Genomic DNA, 24,437 nt, shown 5'->3' on the forward strand with positions numbered 1-24,437 from the left:
TATCAGAAGTAATTTGAAGCGTGAAATGAAGATGGATGTACTCTCTTGGTGATTATTTGTTGATTGGGCTTGTTTGCGGAAAGATTTTGGGTGGATACAAAAGCTTTAAAGAGTTCTCATACTGTTTGCGCCAAAAAAAATACTTGGCTCTCCATGTACTGCCATCGTGACCAACATTCAAATATGTTGGCCAGAATATATAAAAAACAAAGCACTGTGCACTGTTTGAATAATAATACTGTGCTTAAAAAAAAATATCCTCTCTCTCTCTCTCTCTCTCTCTCTCTCTCTCTCTCTCTCTCTCTCTCTCTATATATATATATATATATATATATATATATATATATATATATATATATATATATATATATATATATATACACACATTTTTTTTAACTGTACATAAATAAGAACAGACGGAGGACTCTCAGTCCCACTCTGCCCCTCTGTCATATGGTGTTCCACAGGGTTCTATTTTGAGGCCCCTGCTGTTTTCTTTGTACAATAAGGAAACTTAACAGCAGATTTCAAGAATGCATTCATACATTCGTACATGTATTCAAATAGGTAGTTTGAGTGACACGTAGAAAAAATAAGGAGGAAAACAAGCTTTTTGTGAAATTATACATTTTTTGCACAACAGTGACTTCGATAGTAACATTTTTTGTTTATAGTGACACTGAATTATATTTAATGGGCCAAACGCTTTGATCATTCACGACATCCTTGAAAATGTTATAGTTCTGAAGATCCGCCATGTTGTCATGACGTTTGATCCACAGGATACCATTGAAAAGAGATACAATGCTGCCATCTGCTGGCCAAAGCTAGTGGGAGCTTTTTTTCGGATCGTTCATGAAACCAGAGCTGCCCAAGATGTTGCACAACCCATTGAGAGAGAGAGAGAGAGAGAGAGAGAGAGAGAGAGAGAGAGAGAGAGAGAGAGAGAGAGAGAGAGAGAAGCTGGTTGAAGTCAATTAACGTTAATGGCGGTAATCGTTGGGATTTCTGTTAACGTCAATTAATGTTCATGGCAGGAAAAATAAAGAGTTAAAAAAAAAAGGAAAGAAAATTCCATCATTGTTTCTTAAATGGCATTATTTGGGTCTATTTATGCTGCTGTTTGTCCCTTTTTGTAATATTTGATTAAGTACAAAGAGGTCTTTCAATTCATGTAACACAATCTATTACATTTTTAAACAAACTGGTAAATTAAGAAACATGTACAAACATAATGTATAGAAATATGTTCTTTTAATTCTTAGCAAGTCATGTGTCCCGTTCCCCGCCTCACCCACCTTCCAAACCCGAGTACACTGCAGGAGAAGTAGACAAATAAGTTAACTGAAGGCAATTAACTTCAACAAGGCCGCTCTTTATGCAACTCAACCCATTCAGGTGACTGACAGTATTAGCTGTTATTGAAATGGGGGACTTTTTTAATTGACCTCTACGTCGTGGAAATTCACCAATCACCGGAAAGTGAGGAATATTTACCAAATGTAACACATCATAGAGTAAAGTACTATAAATATTAGGGGTGTGAATTGCCTCGTACCTGACGATTCGATCCGTATCACGATTCATAGGTCACGATTCGATTCGATACCGATTAATCCCGATATGAATTTACAAGTCGATTGTTGCGATTTTTTTTTTACTCAAATTTAGAAAATACCAGTCAGTAAACTTATACATGTACATGTACATGTACATGTACATGTACATGTAAGATTTGTATGAAAATGTATTATTTATTGATCTCAAACTTCAGTTTTATAACTGTGAGCCACTGTATTTAACAAACAGGTTGTAACATTGTTCATGTTTGAACAGCATTGAAATAAAGTATTAAGACTTAATGTTCCATTAATATAACATTCTTTCATACTTAAGGTGTGAAAGTTAGACGTTTTGTGGAATATTTTTCCATCAAAAATGGATGTTAAAAAATCGATTCGGCTGCCTATTGAATCGATTCGAGAATTGTGTGCTGTAGTATCACGATATATTGCAGAATCGATTTTTTTTAACACCCCTAATAAATATTGTTCTTCAAGTGCGTCATAATTGGTACTGAAATATATTATTTACTTATATTTCAGTCCTAAAAGACAAACTACAGCGAATGTATACTGCTTTGGTGATTTAAATAACATCCATAAGTGGACAAATGTTTGTGGGTGCTCACTTTGTTTTTTCACACACTGGGATAGAAGTAGTCCTTTGTTGCTACTAAATGAGCAGTGGGCCATATGTCACGATGGGGGGTGTTGGAGGCAGGACCCAAATGCAGGGGGCAACAAAAACAGGGCAAGACAGGGATGCAACTAAAAAAGGGGTTTAATTAACAAAAAGGCAAACAAGGTACTCTGTGAAAATAACAAAATTAACAAGAGCCAAAAAATAGACTAAAGCAACAAAAACAGGAGGAAACAAGACATGGCATGGCATGGCATGGCATGGAAGGCAACATGGGATGACTAGACAGTAACAGTAACAGCAACAATGACTCAACAAGAACTGAAAGAAAGCAGGGTAACTAAATACACATGGTAATGAGAAAACAACAGACACCTGGGCAAGATACAAGAGGCTTGGGGAGCTGATTGGTCAACACACTGGGAAGGGAAGACGCACTCAGGTGGACGTGGTCAGACGAGACAAGGGAAGCGACAAGGAATACTTGACAAATAACCAAAAACACCAAAAGAAAACAAAATCCCACCCCCACAAAACCAAAACATGACTCCATATGCATGAGACCAACCCTCTAACTCCGCCCAGAAAGTAAAAAAAAAAAAAAAAAGTTTCTGCCATTGTTGCGACTAAATTGTGTGCTGTAATTCTCTGTAATTCTTTAATCTGACTCAACAATATCTTGATTTATTGCAAAAGGCAACAGCAATAACAACACTATCAAAATCAAGCTAAAAGGACTCAAGCAGAAAATACATGAACATAACTCATCTAATTAGTGTTTTGGTACCGTAATATTTGGATACATATTATTTACCACACATCCAACTAAATGTACAAAAAAAAAAGAGAATGAGCCAGGTAAAAGCAGACTGTGATTTGGCATCTCAGTGAATCAGGAAATAACTGAACGCATCTTTTGTTCACTCTCACGATTCTGTCGTTTGAATTTCACAGTCTTCGGGGCTGGAAAAGCCTTCCTTCAAGACTTAGATTAAGAGCGAGTGCACAAAAACGTGTGTTCAGAAATTTCGCCATTCTTCAGACAAGTGACAGACATACCTGTCAGCCATGAATGAATTGTTTGGAGCAATGGAAAATATCTTTCTTGTCTACCACTGATACTAGACGGGAATTGGAGACAATTGTACATTAAAATTTTATATATATATATATATATATATATATATATATATATATATATATATATATATATATATATATATATATATATATATATATATATATATAGAATATAGGCGGTTTGTTTATTGCATAGTTGGCAGAAGCACAATGAATCCATCATCTCCACTGTAAATGGCGATGCTCTTAAACCACATGGAGATAAAGCAGACACCCTCTCCTAACATGTCCAAGTCGTCTGCCTCCACTCTTCTTCCCATAATCTCCCTTCTATCCCTTCACCTCCAAGTCCTTCCACTCTGTCATCCCTATCCAACACTCTATTTAATCATCTTTTTATCCAGCCCCCCAAGCCCCCCACGCTCTTCATCTCAGTGTCGCATTTCAATTCTACGCACTCGTCTAGTTTGCTACCCTCATGCGGAGTAGATGTGTGTGCCGCCTCCCTAGCAGCTGTGTGCTTGGGTGTGCAAGTGTGTGTTTATGAGAAAGAAAGCAGGCAAGGGGGGCTCTGTTACGTGTCATCGACAGGGAGGGTGCTAGCGTTGTTGTGCCATACGTGTCTGTGTTTGAAGGCCGCTGGTTGCCCATAACATCTATGTCCATTATGGACCATCTAATCAGGAGGCTCCATATTTCAGGGATTACAATGCTGCTGTACATAACTCATGTGGAGGTGTTTCGTCATTGTATTGTGTGGGCTGAAATATGTTAATGCACATTCTTTTCACATACCTTTATTTACTATCATAACTGGGTCATGCCAGGGTTAAGTTTGGGTCATGACCGTGAGATCAAGTGTCTGTTTTGAACTGATGTAACCGGCATCTAATTTCAACTGGTCTTAACCTATGTGATATCAGGAGCTATGTGATGTCAAGAGTCTTTAATCTCTTTATCTGGTCAACAGCCAATCAGATAATTCTATGTCAGTCATGTTACCCACATGTCTAGCCACAACCAATCAGATCAATTCACTGTCTATATAAGCTGTCTGAGAAATGTGTGTTTTTGTCGGATTATTACCTCTGCTCCTCTGTGCATCTCCACTGCCCAAGGGGGCTTGGTGTCTCGTGATTCTCGATGCATTCTCATTGTTTCTCATCTAGTCAAGTTTGTTCTATACTTCTCGATGTTATGCGAATAAAGAGTTAAAATCTTATTTATGTCTGCGCTTTTGGGATCCAACCTCAGAACATAATATTTATTTTCTAACCACAATTAGATATGTTAACATGTGTCTTTTCTATAATTTGTTAAATTGCTATATGTTATGTTTCACAAATGTTTTTTCTTCATGAATCCATCTGGGAAAGATGGATAGTCCATTCCCAATCAGAGCAACAATATATATTGAATTATATACAAATCAGATAATCAAACCTGTGAAGCGAATGTGCTCACCATACCACTCCATTTACTCATTTATTCATTGGTTGATTTATTTATAGCATGCATTATTATTCAGTCTCAAATATTTAGTTGTCACCAAGCTATTACCGGTAAGTCCTTTTGAATCCTTACGTCACTGTTTAAAAATAAATCAAATGCAGAAATTATTGTAGAAATATTATTATAGAACGTACTGAAACCAAGAATCGGTATCAGTCCTTTACACTGCCTTATTTCAAGGTATCAGTACTCGTGACAGCAGCTGATACTCTTTTCGTCGTTTTACGATGAGGATAAAAAAATAAATAAAACTATAAGAATAGAAACCTTGCTATTAATTTCATGCAATTTTAAGGAAAATGCTATATTGGGATATGTGGCTTTTTCTTGAAAATTATGTCATTGTTTCTTTCTCAAAAATACTCGTGGTATTGGTACTTGGTATCAGTATCAACTGATTTTAAGAACTTGCACTCGAAAACCACTTGGGTCAAAAAGGGTGAAAATTTCTTTGGTTATTGAGTTTACCCAAAAAGTTGAGTCAAACGTGGGTTAAATAACTAAAAAAAGTTGGGTTGGTTCATTTTTGACTCAATTTAATTGGATTATTCAATTAACCCAAAAAGTTGGATTTAATTAATAACCCACAAAGCAACCCAAACTTTGGACCCAGCTTTTTGGACTAAATAACTCAAAAAATCGGGTCGGTTCATTTTTACACAAATTCAATTGGGTTATTCAATTAACCTAAACAGCTCGGTCAAATAAAGAACCCAAACAACAACCCCAAAAACTAGGTTGCTTTGTGGGTTAATAATTTAAGTTCATTCAACTTTTTGGGTTAAATAACTGAAAAGGTTAGGTCGGTCCATTCCTGATCCTGACCCAATTTGGGTTATTTTTGACACAACTATTTTTAGAGTGTGCAGTACAGTACATTACTGCATTCAACTTTTATTACTTTGGCATGGTGGTTAAACAATTCTCATTACATCTCCACCATAATGAAAGTAAAATTAATTGTTGTGCTCCATCACCTCTGCAAACTGGAAATGGCTTCTCACAGCAGCATGACTGCTTCCCTGCTATTACAACAGACGGGCTTTACATTCTATCCCCACCCCAGCATGACATATGAGGATTAACGACATGCTCAACAAGGAATTTCTGTATTGCCACTATAATATGACACCTTGTATATTCATAGGCTATTTTAAACTTGCTGTGTACATGCAAATCGTTTCTAGTTAGCAGGAACTGTCAGCATTTCTTGTCCAGAACCTTTTGCTCGAAATATTTTCATGTGTAGTTTGTTGTTGTGCTTCGTCATTGAAGATTGGATGACCAGTTTGGTGTGAGAAGTGACATTAAAAGCAACTGTGCTGATAACACAGACAGACTGTCTGTCGAGTAAATTGACAACCATTTTCTGTTGGACACGCTCATCTTGTTTCTATCCTTCACAAATCCTGATTAAATACCGCATTATATGCAATCAGTCAAGTCAAGTCATTGCCAACAAACATAATTGATCGATCCTAATAGAGAGTTTGTGCTTGAAGCCAAATTCACTCAGTTATAATTCACTTTGTGAGCATGTTATGAAGTTGCTTATAACCTCATCTTCGGGGTTGTTTCTCAATGTTTCATCACAACAAGTGAAAGTGTGGTTTATGGATGGCTATGCATTTGAATGTGATCATTGTGTTTGGACACTCACAAGAGTACTGGATTCAAAGATGGTAGCTGGGTTGTTTTCTAAATGGACATAACGTTTTTAGGGATCAAAATATATATATTAAAAAAATGGAATACACAAACATATTGGGGCATATTCACTAAAGGTTTGCGTCGCCTTTGCACGGCGTTAACTGGTAAATATTGAGCAATCCGGGAGCACCTAATTCACTTAACGCGCAGATGGGGAAATCCGTCACTAAGTGCGCGGCCAACCAGATTGCGCCACGGTCCGCCGGTGTTATTTGCGCGGATGTAAATTAGATAATTTGCATACATTTGATGCAAAATATGCCCACCCTAATGCAAATAAGACTCATTGATATACAGCGTCTAATTCACTAACGCCAGCACAAATAGCCACACAGAGTTTGCGTGATGCAAATAACGTTTATGGAAAGCATGTATAAACCTGACGCAACCTCGATCCAGTGATCATGACAGCAGTGCATGTCATTTGCGGCACAACATGCACGGCAGACAGGAGTGAGAGAGAGAGAGAGAGAGAGAGAGAGAGAGAGAGAGAGAGAGAGAGAGAGAGAGAGAGAGAGAGAGAGAGAGAGAGAGAGAGAGAGAGAGAGAGAAGACAGAGACAGAGAGACAGACAGAGAGACAGAGACTTTTTCTATGTTGGTTTAGGACACATAACGTAACCCGGGCTGTTCGGCAATGGTGGGGAGACATTTTACGATCATTTTTACGTGCCAGATGCATACTGTACACCCACACCAACCTCTGAAAATATATATTTTTTTAAATGCACCACTAATTTGTACTTTATGAATGAATTACATCGTTTACGTCCTCTCTGCTCTGTGCCGCTATAAACTCTTACTCTCGGTCCAACCTCGCTTTCTGATAATGTCATCTTTCTTGCAACTGTTACTATAACAACCATGTTCTTGGCGCAAATCTATTGCCATGTGTGGTAAATCAGGTGCAAATTTGCTCCAAGCTGTCAGTTTTGTAGGTGTGTTTGCGCCGGTATATGATTAGTGCAATATCCTGAGTGAATAGGTGGGTAACTGGGTGCAGACTACGGGTGCAGTTGTGATGCAATATTTCGCGCTATTACCGAACGCAGCTCATTAGTGAATATACCCCAGTGTGTTGACAAGTTAGCTAGAGAGAACAAGGTGAATTCTATATTATTGTACAGTATTTTATGGTTGGTTATAGCCATAAAATTGGTAATATTGGGGCAATTGTGACATTTTTAGAAGTTGATGTGCACATAAGTCGAGATGGGAACATAAATTTTGGTGACAATTGATCGCAGTTTTCAGATATTATGTGACAGTTTTCCTGCATTACGCGTTTGGAATGCACAATCACAGTACGGTAAGAGAGGAGGGACATAGTATATTGGCAATGCTATGACTGTGTTATTATTGAGTCATTGGGTCACTGAACTGTTATGGTATTTTATTTTGTTGTCCCCTTTGAGGATGAAGTTGCTGTCTTAATTTGTCAAGTCAGTTTTATTTTGTAGTTGCTATACAGTTGCTATGAAATGTTTGTTGGTGATGTATTAGCCACTTTTAGTTTGTCTAGTCTTATACAAATGTCAGTTGCTATGCTATTGTCTAACTTTGTCATATCGGCTTTTTATTCTGTCAAACTTGTGCACTGCCCAAGCAAGAGTTCTTGAATGACACTTGTTGTAAATGTCGTCTAATAATAATAGTGATAGTAATACTTGCCAACGGTTGCTGCAAATGGTGCCATTCATTCATTCATAGGCTACTAATGACTGGGATCAGCAGTCAGCAGTTGCATTAAATTGGGTCCCCCAAGCATTTCAACTTTTTCTTTCTTTCTTTCTTTCTTTCTTTCTTTCTTTCTTTCTTTCTTTCTTTCTTTCTTTCTTTCTTTCTTTCTTTCTTTCTTTCTTTCTTTCTCTACATCCAGTATCATGTTTGAAATGTTCTACAAGAGGTGCCAGGGCTGATCCACTATCATTATAGTCCATAATAAGTACATATTTGTATGACATAATTCCTCTTAGCACAAGCCAGGGTACAACCAAACAATGTTAAAGAAACTATCCTTTACTTATAATTACTACGTACAGTTTCGTTTAGGTGTGAGGCATTAATCATGGTGCAAAGCATTTTTTTTTTTTTTTTTTAAAGCATTTCTTCACTAGCTTCAGTTCGAGAAAGCACTTAAGCAAAACCATAATGCCAAACTTGGCCAGATTATACTTATGGAAAACAAAACCAATATTTTTTTCCCTGCATGTGGACAGAATTACATAGACAAACTGAGGTTTGGCGATGCCTCCTTCTACTGGATGTCAGTGAGCTAACAATCAATTATCTGTCTCCGGGTAAAGTTTTCAGCTATGTGTCTGGAGACCCGACAACAGAAAAAGCACTTGAGTGAGAGTGGATTAGAAGTAACCGAGACACACAATAGGATACATGAGGAACAAAAAGAGAAGCAGGGGGCAAGGGGAGGTGTGGTGAGGAAGGGCAGAAGTAGAAAGTAGAAAAAAAAGGCAGAAAACTGGAGGTGGAAAAGAGAAGGCTATAAAACCTCCTGTGGTTGTGCTAAGGATGTTGCCATCTGGCGATGTTTAGAAACACTGGGTCAGGGACCGAAAGTAACCCCATATAACCTGAACATGTTTCAATCTCTTAAAAACACCCCAGACAAATAAACAATACGTAAGTAGTAGAACTTTCTACAAATCACTACACATGTACTTATCATAAGCTCTATTTTCATTGCATCCAAGAAAATGCAAATCAAGGTTATGTGTCTTTTACTGTTACGTTCTTGCAAGACTGCTGTAGGCTTTCGTTGACATGATGATGCCATTCCTCATGTCGGTCTTCTGATTCGTTTTGAGGACAGAGGCTGGTGGTTTACAATTCTGTATTGCTCTGGAATATATTTGACAAAAAACAGCCTTTTTTTTTTTTTTTATACCGTATTTTCCGCACTATAAGGCGCACCTTCAATGAATGACATATTTTCCAACTTTTTCCATATATAAGGCGCTACAGTAGAGGCTGGGGTTACGTTATGCATCCATTAGATGGTGCTGCGCTAAAGGGAATGTCAACAAAACAGTCATATAGGTCAGTCAAACTTTAATAGATTACAAACCAGCTTTCTGACAACTCCATTGACTCCCCAAATGAATGAACAGCTGTTTTATTTTCTCTGATGTAAAGTATTAGTATTAGCTAGCGATCCAAAATGGCGGGATCTTCTGCGCATGCGCGTCACCGATCGCGTCTTGACAGCGAGACCTGTTGCGGCTCAATATTGATCCATATATAAGGCACACTGGATTATAAGGCGCATGGTCAGCTTTTGAAAAAATTGAAGGCTTTTAGGTGCACCTTATAGTGCGGAAAATACGGTGTACCTAGCCTTTTGGCGGTATCTCTTTGCTTGTCTAATCCATAGACTTTCAACAGTCTGCGTCACGGGTGAGCTCGGGCCTTTCCGAGCTAGTTTTGACAAGAGAAATGGTACACCTTAGACTGGTCGTGAACCAATTGCGGGGCACAAAAAACTATTCAAATTCAACCAATGGACAATTTAGTCTTAGAGAGCCCAAACTCCACAAAAGAAGGCCAGAGCAAAGATTCAAACCACATATCTCAGATGTGCTAACCACGAGCTACTGAGAGGTGTTCACTTTCAAAATTTTAGAAAGAAATCTTGCCCTCACGTTACTGCAGAAACTGTTTCATTTATATACTCCAATCTCCAAACTCAAATGGGCCTGAATATACATTTAAATATCTTAAGTCGGAAGTGCTCAACGGTGGATGACTGGTTAGCACGTCCGCCTCCCAATTCTGAGGACTCAGGTTCGAGTCCAGGCTCCGACCTTACTGGGTGGAGTTTGCATGTTCTCCCTGTGCCCGCGTGGGTCTTCTCCGGGTCCCCCGGTCTCCGCCCACATTCCAATGACATACATGGCAGGTTGATTGGGCGCTCCGAATTGTCCCTAGGTGTGTGAGTGTGGATGGTTGTTCGTCTCTGTGTGCCCTGCGATTGGCTGGCAACCAGTCCGGGGTGTCCCCTGCCTACTGCCCAGAGCCAGCTGAGATAGGCCCCAGCTCCTCCCGCAACCCTTTTGAGGAGTAGGCGGTCAAGAAAATGGATGGATGGATGGATGGAAGTGCTCAATACATACATCGCAATCGCAAAGGTAGATCGCATGACAGTCTATCATCCAAATAAAGTGTTCAAAAAATGTGCTGAGCTGTGTCAGAGGTCACAATTTTATCTCACTGGAGCTCCCAAATCGGTGGCCTTAGGTACTCGGATTCCTAAGAACAAAAACTAAACTAACCAGATACAACCATGGGCTTTTGTTGTACATGATTATAAGCCTACAGTACGTCTGTAAAAGATACAGATTGCAAGTGTTACAGTATGTCAATTTTTGGCCTCAAATAAGTAAAATCCACCCTCATCTCATCTCATCATACACTCTCTCTCCCGCATTTTCTGTCTCACATGGCTGCAATTATGCTGGTGTAAATAAACAAGTCCAGAGAGAGACATCAGGAATTCCAGTTGGGCTCGTGGGAGCAGTGCAGCTTACACAATCACACAGAGAGACACAAACATACACAGCTAATCTTTAACTTTGAATTCATCAATCACTACATCAGCTGTGGCTACTCACTTGCGGAGAACCAATTTGACTCTTACAGAAGGTGCTTAGTGGAAAAAAAATGCTTCGCTAAAAGGTGCATTCCAAAAACCTTTGCGACACTCACCTGTTCGTGATACTCGATCCCCATGCTGAGAGTATTGATCAAAATGGCAATCATGATCCCACGTCCAAAGTACTTGCTATCAACGATCTTCCTGAACGTGTCGCACACCAATCTCCAGAAGTGCACGACCTTTCCGGCCGTTTTACCCAACCTGAAGGGCTTTTTCCTGGGCTGCCGACTGTCCCGCCTGTCCCTGCGCCGCGTGTCCTGGCTAAACTCGTAGACGCCCTCGCTGTCAGAGTCCCCGGGTGTCTCTGTGCCACCCTCCGACTCATTGGCGAGGGCCTTTGCGCAGTAAGGGCAACTTTCAGGATCCATAGTCAACCCCACCATGTCCACGGCGCTGCTCATGGTGCTGAGGTCACGGGCAGACAGCTGGCAAGAAGGCTGGGCTGCAGCTGAGCGAGAGAGCAGAATAAATGACTGTGATCGTGATAAATAGCATGCATCAAGTGTTTAATATAAAATGTCAAAACAAATAAAGGAATCTAGTGTGAAGAACAACAATTTTGGATGCTTGCGTGTGTGTCGGAGGGAGTGTGTTCAACAGTGACGGGCAATGCGTGCGCTTCGTCTCCGCAGACCGTGCTGCAGCCTGCGTGGCTGGCAGCCAGTGTTTCCACCGTCTGTATAACCTGAGTAGATCTGGCCTGACTTTTGCTGAGCACACGGCCTTTTAGAGCTTGGCCAGGAGCAGAGAACTCAGTTGCCAGCTACAACGTGAAGCATTAACATTTGACTGTAATTAGAATGTTTTCTCTCTCTCGTGCGGAAAAAGAATCCTGGAGGGTATTCTAGTTTAAGGCTTAATCACAACACATTTATGTCTGATTCTAATAGGTGATTGCATGAAAAGGAACATTTTGAGTGGAGGTATGTCATTTGTTTTGCTTCATCTGACAAAAACTCGGCATAAATCATCCATGCTATTCTCACACTTCATAACATTGTCCTATTTATACCTCCACTAACCGTGAAATCATGCAAGCAAGCTCAAGACATTAGATATTGGTTTGATTCGATTTTGGCTTGTTTATTAGACAACAGGATTATATAAAAAAAAAAAAGTAAGTTTTGTCTTGGAATTTGTCAAACATAACATTTTTGGACAAAAATGAAGATAAAGGAACTAGATTTTTCACTTTAGAACAGCATATCTATTTTTGCCGTGAGGGTTCAGAAAATTTGAATCGTGCCAAATCACCCAGTGGGTTTAACCAAGCAGATTTTGATTATAATGAAACTTGGTGTAATTGTCAATAGTGATGGCACAACACTATATCTCAAATTTTAGGTAAATCTGAGCAGGGGTTTGGGCGCTATGGCCCATTGAATTTTGACATTTTCTGCAAAAAGTGTTCTGGCAGTCTTCCCTTGAAGATCTCAGGATTATATCTCAGGAACTACTAGGTTAATCTTCACAAAACATGCATATTTGGATAGGGAATTCAACAAGGATTACAAATCTGAAATCATTTAAAAGACTGCTGCATATTTAGTCATATTAGTCTTCCCTCCGTTCTCTTCGGGTCTCCCTAATTTGTTGGAATTTAGATGTTTCTGGGGTTGGTCTAAGATTCTGTTTTTGTAACTCTGTGAGTTGGTGCTGGATTTCACTTTATTTCACTTTGTTTCGTCTTTGTTTTCTTTGATCCTTCCTCTGGTCTCCTGACAACTTCACAACTCTGGCCGGACTCTGAAGTCTCCGATTAAAGTGAAGGAAGGGTATGGAATTTTTTAACAGGTATTAGGTGAATTAATGAGCACAAACTCACACGCACGTACACACACACACACACACACACACACCCCCACACGTGCGCACACATGCAAAAAAAAAAAAATGATGATGATGACCTCAAATTTGAGACTTCATGTTGTGCCGTCACTATCAACAAGTACACCAAGTTCCATTAAAATCAAAATGTGGTGGGTTAAAATTTGCAGGTTTTTTTTTAGGCGATATGATATGGAACAAACCATTATCCAATTTCAATTTGCAACAGGTAATGTACCTTCGTTTATCTACAGTATTTATGCCAGTTGACATATAGTACAGACACAGGCAGAATAATTAAATGCTCTTCCACTAGATAGCAGAAGGTACAATTAACCTTTGTATCCACCTGTTGCCATTCATACCACAGACTTAATAGTTTTGTGTTCAACTGAATAGTTTGGCACTTCCAAGTTACTTCAAAAGAGTTCCTGTCAATCATCTACCTGAAGGGTTGTGGGTGTCCGCCAGACTCCGCCGCCGTCTCCCATATGACATCGGTGGGATATTGAGGTTTGTTAGAGTACTGGTTGCCACACTCCCTCGTCTCGACTCTGCTAGAGCCCTGGCCTGAAGAGTGGGGTAATTCTTAGGACCGGGAGCAGCAAAGGGCACAGAGTTCCTCTTCATTGCTCCAGACATGGATGCTGAAGTAAAGGAAAATTGGCCTGGAATTTGCCACAGGTTTGTGGTTGAGGGTGTACAGCGAAGAGTTTCTCGCTGGAGGACACCAAGAGTTGATTGTGAATCGACATATCCTGCCAGATTGGTGTCAGAGGTTGCTGTAATGACTGAGTGCGGCGGTGGAACTAAAGTAAGGTTTCCACCACAGGTTGCTCCGATATTGTTATGAGAAGATAGGTCCACATCTTGACCTTCCAGACACCTGATGTTCCCTCCTGCTCTCACACTGCCATTCCCAAGATGGTAATGGCAATGGGGGTGAGGGTGCACCATGTGATAAACAGACAACGACCCCTGCCTTGAGGACTTCCTCCTCCTCCTCTGGCTCTGCCTTTGCTGGGGTTCCACTGGAGGCGGAGAAGCGGCAATGTTGAGTCCTGCGCGTCGCGCTAAGAACCTGCAGATGTGGGCCACCTGTTTCGCTCCCTTACGGACCACATGGACAAGGTACTTGAGCAGCTCATCGTAGCAGGAGCCAGGCTCAGAGAGAGAGGCCAAGGTGCTGGCGTTGGACATGAAGCGGACCCTCTGCTCTTTCATCAACTGACTCTCTCTCTGCTTGGTTTCTGAAAACTGAGTGGCAATGACTACCAGGCAGAGATTGATCATGAAGAATGAGCCAATCTAAGGACAGGGAAGAGTTGTTATCCAATTAGTAATGTCAAATATTAGAAAAACTTTAACCGCAAATCTCAGGAGGTATAGAGTACTTACGATAATTAATAAGATAAAGTAGATGAAGTTGTAGAAAGAGTGAGCATCCATCACAAAATACATGATATCCACCCAGCCCTCCAGAGTGATCACCTAAAGAGGAAGACAACCAAAACCACAGATTGCAGATACATTGTCCAATTTGTACGGTGTGTTGTGATTCCAGAGGTGGACACGCCCACCTCTGGAATTTAACATACAGTACATGTGTTTGGATTGTGAGAGTAATGTCACTAAAAATAGTTGGGTCAAAAATAACCCAACTATGGGTTGTTTTGCACCAAGAAAAGAAGAAAAAAAAAGTTATTTTTGTATAAAACAACCCAGAAAGTTGGGTTAGATCATCTAATTGGGTAATTTGAAAGGAAAAAATATATAAATAAAAAGCTAATTTTGTGTAAAACAACCCAGAAAGCTGGGTCAGATCATCTACTTAGGTCATTTTGACCCAACTTTGGGTCAAAAATTGGGTTATTTTGTATAAAACAACCCAGAACGTTGGGTCACCTCTACTTGGGTTAATTTGTCCCAACTTTGGGTCACAAAAAGGGGACAATTAGACCCAACATTGTGGGTTGTTTAAAAAAAAAAAAAAAAAAACAGGCCAAAAAAATTGAGTCAGATCGTCTACTTGGGTCAAATTGACCCATCCATTTATCCATCCATTTTCTTAACCGCTTAGTCCTCATAAGGGTCGCGGGGGTGCTGGAGACTATCCCAGCCGGCTTCGGGCAGTAGGCGGGGTACACCCTGAACTGGTTGCCAGCCAATCGCAGAATTTGACCCAACTTTGGTTCAAAAATTGCGTCATTAAAACAACCCATAAAATTGGGTCAGATCCTCTACTCGGGTTAATTTGGCCCAAAAAATTGTCCATTTTGTATAAAATAACCCATAAGAAATTGTCAATGACCCATAAAGTGGATTTTTTTTGGTTATTATTATTATTATTATTATGATTATGATTATGATTATGATTATGATGATGATTATTATTATTATTATTATTATTATTATTATGATTATTATTATTATTATTATTATTATTATTATTATTATTAAATCCACGATTGGGCTACGTTTGAATCAAGAGTGCTGGAGTACCCAGAGAGTACCTCCACAGCAAATGCCCTCAGTTTGACCTAAACCGAGATTCAAACCCAGGACCTTCCCGCTGTGAGGTGACTAACCACTCAACTCTCTTAAAATCAAGCACAAGTTTAATCCCCCAGTTCCTTTTTGCATGCTTCACCACACACAGGCAAAGTCACATAACAGTCCCAGCAGTGGGAGAACTAATCCCCAATCTGGTTTTTGTCCTCCAACGTGACACTCCCAGCTTGACAGAAATGTATGATAACAGACAAAAGCTTTGCAGATGATGTGGAGATAGCGAACAAATGGCGTGGAAAATTGAGGCTGTGGATGTCATGTCCAGCTAATCGTGTAAAGCTATATTTCAACGACATGCCAGCTGCTACAAGGCAATTGGCCTTCCTTTTATCGCCTTCTTGTTTCCATCTCGTTTGCGTCATTAAACCCATTCTAATGATGACTGTCTAAGACCCGGGCAACTATTTACTGAATTTAGCTCCTTACCTGGAAAATGGCAATCCAGGCGTAGCAGATGTTGTCAAAGTTGATAGCACCTTTGAAAGGGTTAACCAGACCAGCAGAGCAGTTGCTGTAGTACTGGTTCCAGTTAACGCAGGTGGTGTTATCGGTGCTGTTGTACGAGTACATGTCGAGATTGCACTGCAAACCCGCCTCGTCATAGAGCTTGGGCACTGAGCTGCAATCCCTCATGCCGTTCTCTCTGGGCTGAGAGCAGATGAAGGGGTTCTCATCGTCATTTTCGGTGTGGTAGTACTTCTCAAGCTCCACAGACAGGGGGCTAGGGATAAATGAGAGGACATTTCATTGATTAGTGGTTTATATAGTACCTCAGGGTAAACAAATCCTCACATTTTTTTTTACATTTTAATCTTAGTTAAAAGTATTGGATGATTAATACGGGAAAAATGGTTGGAAACAGTCCAATGTTGAGCTTGGACAGTGCAACCAGCAAAAGCAATGGCAAATTTAACTTCAAAGTAACCCAGGATGCCATTAATCATTATAAAAGTAGCTTGGAATGTACTACTGTATATGGGTGGTCTTGACAAATGCAGACAGGACTGACTGAAAATAGAACACAAAAACGGATGATGCTTAACTTATAATATAGACTCTTTTATAATAAGTGATACATGCGTGTCCCTAACTTGCCTTTCAATACTTCACATAATGACCCAAACACACTTTATCATGTAGTGGCATAAGCTTGACAAATACCGTATTTTCCGCACTATAAGAATGACATATTTTAAAACTTTTTTCCATATATAAGGTGCACCGCATTATAAGGCGCACCCCATTATAAGGCGCACCTTCAATGAATTACATATTTTAAAACTTTTTCCATATATAAGGCTGGGGTTACGTTATGCATCCATTAGATGGTTCTGCGTTGTGCTGGGAATGTCAACAAAACAGTCAGATAGGTCAGTTAAACTTTATTAATAGATTACAAACCAGGTTTCTGACAACTCCATTCACTCCCAAAATGAATAAACAGCTGTTTTATTATTTTGTCTCAGGTAAAGTATTAGTATTAGCTTGCCATCCAAGATGGCGGGATCTTCTGCGCATGCGCGTCACCGATCGTGCAGGGTCACCGATAGCGTCTTGACAGCGAGACCTGTTGCGGCTCAATATTGATCCATATATAAGGCACACTGGATTATAAGGCGCATGGTCAGCTTTTGAAAAAATTGAAGGCTCTTAGGTGCGCCTTATAGTGCGGAAAATACGGTATATTAATATCATTGCAAGAAACAGACATCAAAAAGCCCTTTTTTTTTTAATTTTTTTTTTACAACTTTACCTGTAGCCAACAACATTCTGCACTTGGCGACCAAATGCAAGCGGCACAGGCCGGATCTTAAATTTTGCAATGGCTGGCTTAGACTATCGAAAGTAATAAAACAAGGATCACCCAGACAGCAAGACCAAGTTAGGTGTCCATCTTCCATGGGCTCTCGTAATTGTTCCTTCTCTCACTGTTAGACCCAATAAATGCTAACCTGATTGCCTTTATTGGCAGTTTGTAGGGTCAAGCCCTGGTAGAGCATTTGCCAAATCATTTGAATTCATCTCAGCACTATCTAAAAAAATACTCCATAATCCAGTCACCTTTTGTACCTGTCACAAAGTGAATCAATATGATCAATACCAGCTATCCGAAAATGGGTCATACAGTACAACTCTATAGTGTTCAAAATGCCTCAAAAAACAACAAAAACAAAATAAATATACATATAGTTCCTCTTTTTTTATTTGAAGAACTTACAAAGAGAAGTTGTCCTCCACAAAGCAGCGATTTCTGAGCAGGCCGGCCCACAGCTGGACTCCCACGATGCCAAATATGAAGAAGACAAAAAAGCAAAGCAACAGCACGTTGCCCAGCATGGGCAGAGTGTCGAGCAGCAGGGTAACCAGGATACGCATACCTGTGAGGAGACACAAGGACAAAGGTTAGGTTTCCTTTTATGTACTATATTTACAACTGATGGATTTTGGGAATCCAATTATTTCTGTGAAATCCCGTGAGCACAATTTACAGCTATTCAGAGTTGTTTTTGAACATTCCAACGTGAGGCTTCACACATCATTTGGTATATCTGCACCTTCTAATGAGATTCAGTAGAAGAACTATATATATATATATATATATATATATATATATATATATATATATATATATATATATATATATATATATATATATATATACAAAGTTCCCCTCTCCTATCTCTGGGGCCGAAGTCACTGAGGTGGTTGGAAAGCTCCTTGGTGGCAGAGCCCCGGGGGTGGATGAGATCCGCCCGGAGTTCCTCAAGTCTCTGGATGTTGTGGGGCTGTCGTGGTTGACACGCCTCTACAACATCGCGTGGACATCGGGGACAGTGCCTCTGGATTGGCAGACCGGGGTGGTGGTCCCCCTTTTTAAGAAGGGGGACCGGAGGGTGTGTTCCAACTACAGAGGGATCATACTCCTCAGCCTCCCTGGTAAGGTCTATTCAGGGGTGCTGGAGAGGAGGGTCCGTCAGGAAGTCGAATCTCGGATTCAGGAGGAGCAGTGTGGTTTTCGTCCTGGCCGTGGAACAGTGGACCAGCTCTACACCCTCGGCAGGGTCCTCGAGGGTGCGTGGGAGTTCTCTCAACCAGTCCACTTGTGTTTTGTGGATTTGGAGAAGGCGTTCGACCGTGTCCCTCGGGGAGTCCTGTGGGGGGTGCTTCGGGAGTACGGGGTACCGGGCCTCCTGATACGGGCTGTTCGGTCCCTGTACGACCGTTGCCAGAGTCTGGTCCGCATTGCCGGCAGTAAGTCGGATTCGTTTCCAGTGAGGGTTGGACTCCGCCAAGGTTGCCCTTTGTCACCGATTCTGTTCATAATTTTTATGGACAGAATTTCTAGGCGCAGCCGAGGCGTTGAGGGGTTCCGGTTTGGTGGCCTCAGTATTGCATCTCTGCTTTTTGCAGATGATGTGGTGCTGTTGGCTTCATCAAGCCGGGATCTCCAACTCTCACTGGAGCGGTTCGCAGCCGAATGTGAAGCGGTTGGGATGAAGCTCAGCACCTCCAAATCCGAGACCATGGTCCTCAGTCGGAAAAGGGTGGCGTGTCATCTCCGGGTCGGGGATGAGATCCTGCCCCAAGTGGAGGAGTTCAAGTATCTTGGGGTCTTGTTCACGAGTGAGGCTAGGATGGACCGGGAGATCGACAGGCGGATCGGTGCAGCGTCTGCAGTGATGCGGACTCTGTATCGGTCCGTCGTGGTGAAGAAAGAGCTGAGCCAAAAGGCGAAGCTCTCGATTTACCGGTCGATCTACGTTCCGACCCTCACCTATGGTCACGAGCTGTGGGTCGTGACCGAAAGAACGAGATCCCGGATACAAGCGGCCGAAATGAGTTTCCTCCGCAGGGTGTCCGGGCTCTCCCTTAGAGATAGGGTGAGAAGCTCGGTCATCCGGGAGGGACTCAGAGTCGAGCCGCTGCTCCTCCGCTTTGAGAGGAGCCAGCTGGGGTGGCTCGGGCATCTGGTTCGGATGCCTCCTGGACGCCTCCCTGGGGAGGTGTTCCGGGCATGTCCCACCGGCGGGAGGCCCCGGGGTCGACCCAGGACACGCTGGAGAGACTATGTCTCTCGGCTGGCCTGGGAACGCCTTGGGATCCCGCCGGCGGAGCTGGTTGAAGTGGCTGGGGAGAGGGAGGTCTGGGTTTCCCTCCTAAAGCTGCTGCCCCCGCGACCCGACCTCGGATAAGCGGTAGTAAATGGATGGATGGATATATATATATATATATATATATATATATATATATATATACATACATTCGATAAAACTTTTTTTTTTCAGACTGATACCAGTATGAGTAGTACTTTTGAGACATAAAATGTATTTAATAAATAAATAAAGAAATAAAGAAATACATAAATAAATAATAATAAAAACTAACTATGACAGATCATTTTAAAGAAAGACCTGTACAGTATATCCCAATATAGCATTTTTCCTTAAAATTGTATGAAATTAAATTGTAATTTTCTGTTCTTCTAACTTCTACTTCCTGTTTGTGAAACGGCCACAAGAGGGCAAATAACAAAATAAGGCCGGGTATCAGCCCGATACTGATACCTGGTATCAGTACTCACTCATAATATAAAATATAATAATAAAAACAGCCATCACTATGGTTATAACGGTGATTATGATGATAATGATGATGCTCTGTATTTAAACAACTGGTGATGTACAATACCAATAAAACAAAACATATGTACATCCTTACTTTGGTTTCAGTGTTGTTTTAACAACACCCTATCATACTAAAATGTTTTCTACTTAATTTAGCTACACAAGAAATGTTTAAGTTTGAAAAAAAACAAAACATGTAGAATAAAATTACAGGCAACTTTTTAGCTGAGTAATATACAGACATAAATGCATTTAAATACAGTAGAATAGAGTCTGCCTTGAGCACAATGCATCTCTGACATCTCTATACAGTGTGCTCATGTTTCTGACAACACACTCTTCCTTGCTGCCCACACGCATCCTCTTTGCTAAATTTGGTCAAACCACTTGGCTTGGATTGCAGCTCAGCCTATATTATATGAACATTTTTCTTTCCTACCACCTTGGAATTCCCCTTTTCCTTGCTTGACATGCAGTCCATTTAGTCTTTCTCTGATCTGTTCTCTTTTCAAGTACCCCTGACTGTTTCTATCCCTGTAGGGTGCCCCCATCTCTGCAGGAGACTGGCATTTGTAATAAGGATCATTTTCTGATCAGGTTTTTTTTTTTTTTTTTTTTAAGAGCCGCTGAGAAACAGTAGAGATGGAGGGAAGGACAAGGAAAAGGTGTTGAGATTTAAAAAGAAGGATTTTATAGTTTGGCTTCACAAAACAAGTCTACAATCATCTCTCGGCCCTGTCAAATCAGAATCGGATTTATTAGTCAAGTATGTAAATGCATACAAGTAACTCGAAGCCCGGTGGTTTGCTAGTTTGCCAAAATTGGAACAATACTGTTTATGTTTTTGTGTTTATTTAAAATTGCTTATACATTTTGTTATATTCTCTTTAGGATTTCGAAAAGCACAGTATAAATCCATACTTAATCATTTGGACTCTTTGCTGACTATTTGAATGACTTTCTTCTTTTGTCTAAGTCATGTTAGCTGTGTTAATTACTGCAAATATAATGAAACTGCCCAAGGTCGTTTTTTTTTTGTTTTTTTTGTAATTTCCAACTGCAGCTCTTTAAATGTGTCAATAATGCATTGTTACATCAAATTGTTACTTCTGGCTCCACCCTGGCCACTAATGGCCAATTAAGACCTATGAGAAATACTATTTTGCTACTCATTAATCACAGAATATATGTAAAATGATGATCAGGCCAGACTGAGCAATTTATTTTATTTTTATTTTTTTCAAGTTTTGTTTCAGATTCCATCATTCGTCAATTTATGTAATATTTTTTTTATTTCTGACTTGTGAAAAATGGCTATGAACAATCTGTGATACATTTATTCAAACAAGACTTTGGGTTAAGATGTATTTTTAAAGCATACAGATGTGCATATAAGACAAACCCAGATTTTTCTGTTTATCCATATTTTCACCCATCATAGTTTGTTGTTCTGACCCCAAAATGTTTTCTCACGCTCCATGAAGTTTGAGAACAATGTAAAAATATTTTTGTTGACAATTCAGTTAAATATGTTTGAGATTGCACAGTGACAGTCTGGTCCAGTACGGCTCTTGTCTGAAGTCCCCTGTGATTGGCTTCAATTGAAGACTGGTGGGACAGAAAGGCGATGATATGGATGTTTGACATTCTGCAGTTAATTGCCATTGTCACACGTTCAAAAGCATTTTTTGGTATTCACATGGAGTGTCTAAGGGAATTGCGATCTGGTATTTGCATACAGTAACAATAGAAAGCTTTTCGTTGTGAGTTGTGATTGGCCATACAGTACATGGAAATCCTTTCTGAATTTTGCTTTAAATAAAACATGTGCACAAAGCATGAAAACAAAGCGATACAAAGCAAAGTGTTTCTTCTTCCTTTAACACATCATTTGTCCACTATTTTCACATCAGCCCCCATGAGGATTTTTTCCTCCTGATACAAAGTGAGTGGATTGATCTGATTTTTAATATATAGCTACATGTCTTCTTATAGTTAGCACGTCCGCTTCCCAGTTCTGAGGTCTCCGGTTCGAGTCCAGGCTCGGACCTTCCTGGGTGGAGTTTGCATGTTCTCCCCGTGCCCGCGTGGGTCTTCTCCGGGTACTCCGGTCTCCTCCCACATTCCAAAGACATGCATGGCAGGTTAATTGGGCGCTCCGAATTGTCCCTAGGTGTGCGTGTGAGTGTGGATGGTTGTTCATCTCTGTGTGCCCTGCGATTGGCTGGCAACCAGTCCAGGGTGTCCCCCGCCTACTGCCCAGAGCCAGCTGAGATAGGCGCCAGCAGTCCCCGCGACCCTTGTGAGGAATAAGCGGTCAAGAAAATGGATGGATGGATGGATGTCTTCTTATATGGATTCCTGACAAACACATTCAGTACAACATACACATATTAAGAAGCATCTCCTTCCAGTGTGTCAGGTCTGCTGCCTCTCCTCCTTTAGCCCCTCCCCTCCCCCCTCTGTATCTGTGTGCAGCTATGGTGATAGGCATGTTGGTGCAGTGACACTTCACTAAATCATCATCAACTCCAGCTGAAGTCTTAAGCAAGTCCCAAATGTCACCACGCCGCCATATCGACTTAGACTGACACAGCGGCAGTTACATCCAGCTTGTTTTAATGTGCTCTTGCCTTGATCTGAACCTGTATTTTATATTGCTTCCAGACTTCCCTTGCTTAGGAGAGTAGGGATAGGAAACCTCACTGTTCTTAGAGAAAACTTGACGTAATGACAAAAATGTTATTCAGAAGGGAAAGGCACAATTCCATGACAGAATAAAGGCCTATATGATTAACCTAAATACAGTGACAAATACTGGACCATAGCATCTGCATAGCAACTGACATCATCATTATTACAAGGGACATAGAAAATCCATAGCAACAAGGGACTTAACAACTGCATAGCAACTGACATTATCATCATCATCATCATCATCATCATCATCATCATCATCATCATCATCATCATCATCATCATCATCATCATCATCATCACAAGGAACATAGCACTGCATAGCAGCTGACATCATCATCACATCACAAGGGAGGTAGCAACTACATAGCAACAGACAACATCATCACAAGGGACTTAACTGTATAGAAACTGACAACATCAACATCACAAGGTACTTAACTGCACAGCAACTTACATTATCATCATCATCATGATCATCACAAGGGACATAGCAACTGCATAGCAACTGACAACATCATCATCACAACACAAGGGAGATATCAACTACATAGCAAGTGACAACGTCATCACAAGGGACTTAACAACTGCATAGCAACTGACATCAACATCACAAGGGTCATAACTGCACAGCAACTGACATTATCATCATTATCAACACAAGGACATAGCAACTGCATAGCAACTGACAACATCAACATCACAAGGGACTTAACAACTGCACAGCAACTGACAATATCATCATCATCATCATCATCACCACCATCACAAGGGGCATAGGAACTGCATAGCAACTGACAACATCATCATCAAAAGGGATATAGTAGCTGCATAGTCACTGACAACATCATCATCATCACAAGGGACTTAACAGCACAGCAACTAACAACAGCATCATCATCACCATCATCATCATCATCATCATCATCATCATCACAAGGGGCATAGTAACTGCATAGCAGCTGACAACATCGTCATCACAAGGAATATAGCAACTGCAGAGCAACTGACATCATCACAAGGTACATAGAAGCTGCATAGCAACTGACATCAGCATCAATAAATACAGGACCACAACACAATGACCCCATGACCCAACCAAAAACACAGTCGCATATGACCCAATGACACAGTCATAGTAATACACTTAATCAATTACAACTGCACTGTTTTGGTTCTCTTACAAGACATTGTGCCATTTTTGCCATACTGGTACATTGCATGCTGATGAAAAAGTCATCATAATGATATCTTTTTTCCTTCCATGTGGAGGGGCACTCAGTGACCCTCTAGTTGGTTATGTGGTACGCCCAAATCAATTTATATTGATCTTGACCATGGCCAGAAGATGGGCAGAGCAGCTAAGTGCTTTTGGAAAATTGTATTTTCATCACAGTGATTGCGGTTTGGAATTATTTCAACCCAGAGAGCATCAAATATTAGCATGCATCGATGACGGTGAACAGCAGCGTTTTTCAAAGTGTGAGGTGTGCCTCCCATGAGGTGGGCGAGGTGAAAGGGGCATGTTTGAGGTAGTGGCGC

The 24,437-nt window shown here is 40.7% G+C and overlaps 1 protein-coding gene across 19 annotated transcripts in view; it reads right to left on the reverse strand.

The window, feature by feature from the left end:
* Positions 1-24,437, reverse strand: part of cacna1g (calcium channel, voltage-dependent, T type, alpha 1G subunit) — a 255,234-nt gene that overhangs the window by 99,577 nt on the left and 131,220 nt on the right. For all 19 annotated transcript variants that reach the window (XM_077503948.1, XM_077503953.1, XM_077503942.1 and 16 more), the window contains exons 6-10: positions 17,792-17,951; positions 16,000-16,294; positions 14,401-14,493; positions 13,449-14,310; positions 11,226-11,623 (exon numbers count right to left, since the gene is read on the reverse strand). In XM_077503948.1, coding sequence (XP_077360074.1) covers positions 11,226-11,623; positions 13,449-14,310; positions 14,401-14,493; positions 16,000-16,294; positions 17,792-17,951 — 1,808 coding nt within the window. The remainder of the gene's footprint in view (positions 1-11,225; positions 11,624-13,448; positions 14,311-14,400; positions 14,494-15,999; positions 16,295-17,791; positions 17,952-24,437) is intronic.

This window comes from Festucalex cinctus, chromosome 17, assembly GCF_051991245.1.
Source record: "Festucalex cinctus isolate MCC-2025b chromosome 17, RoL_Fcin_1.0, whole genome shotgun sequence".
Lineage (NCBI taxonomy): Eukaryota > Metazoa > Chordata > Actinopteri > Syngnathiformes > Syngnathidae > Festucalex > Festucalex cinctus.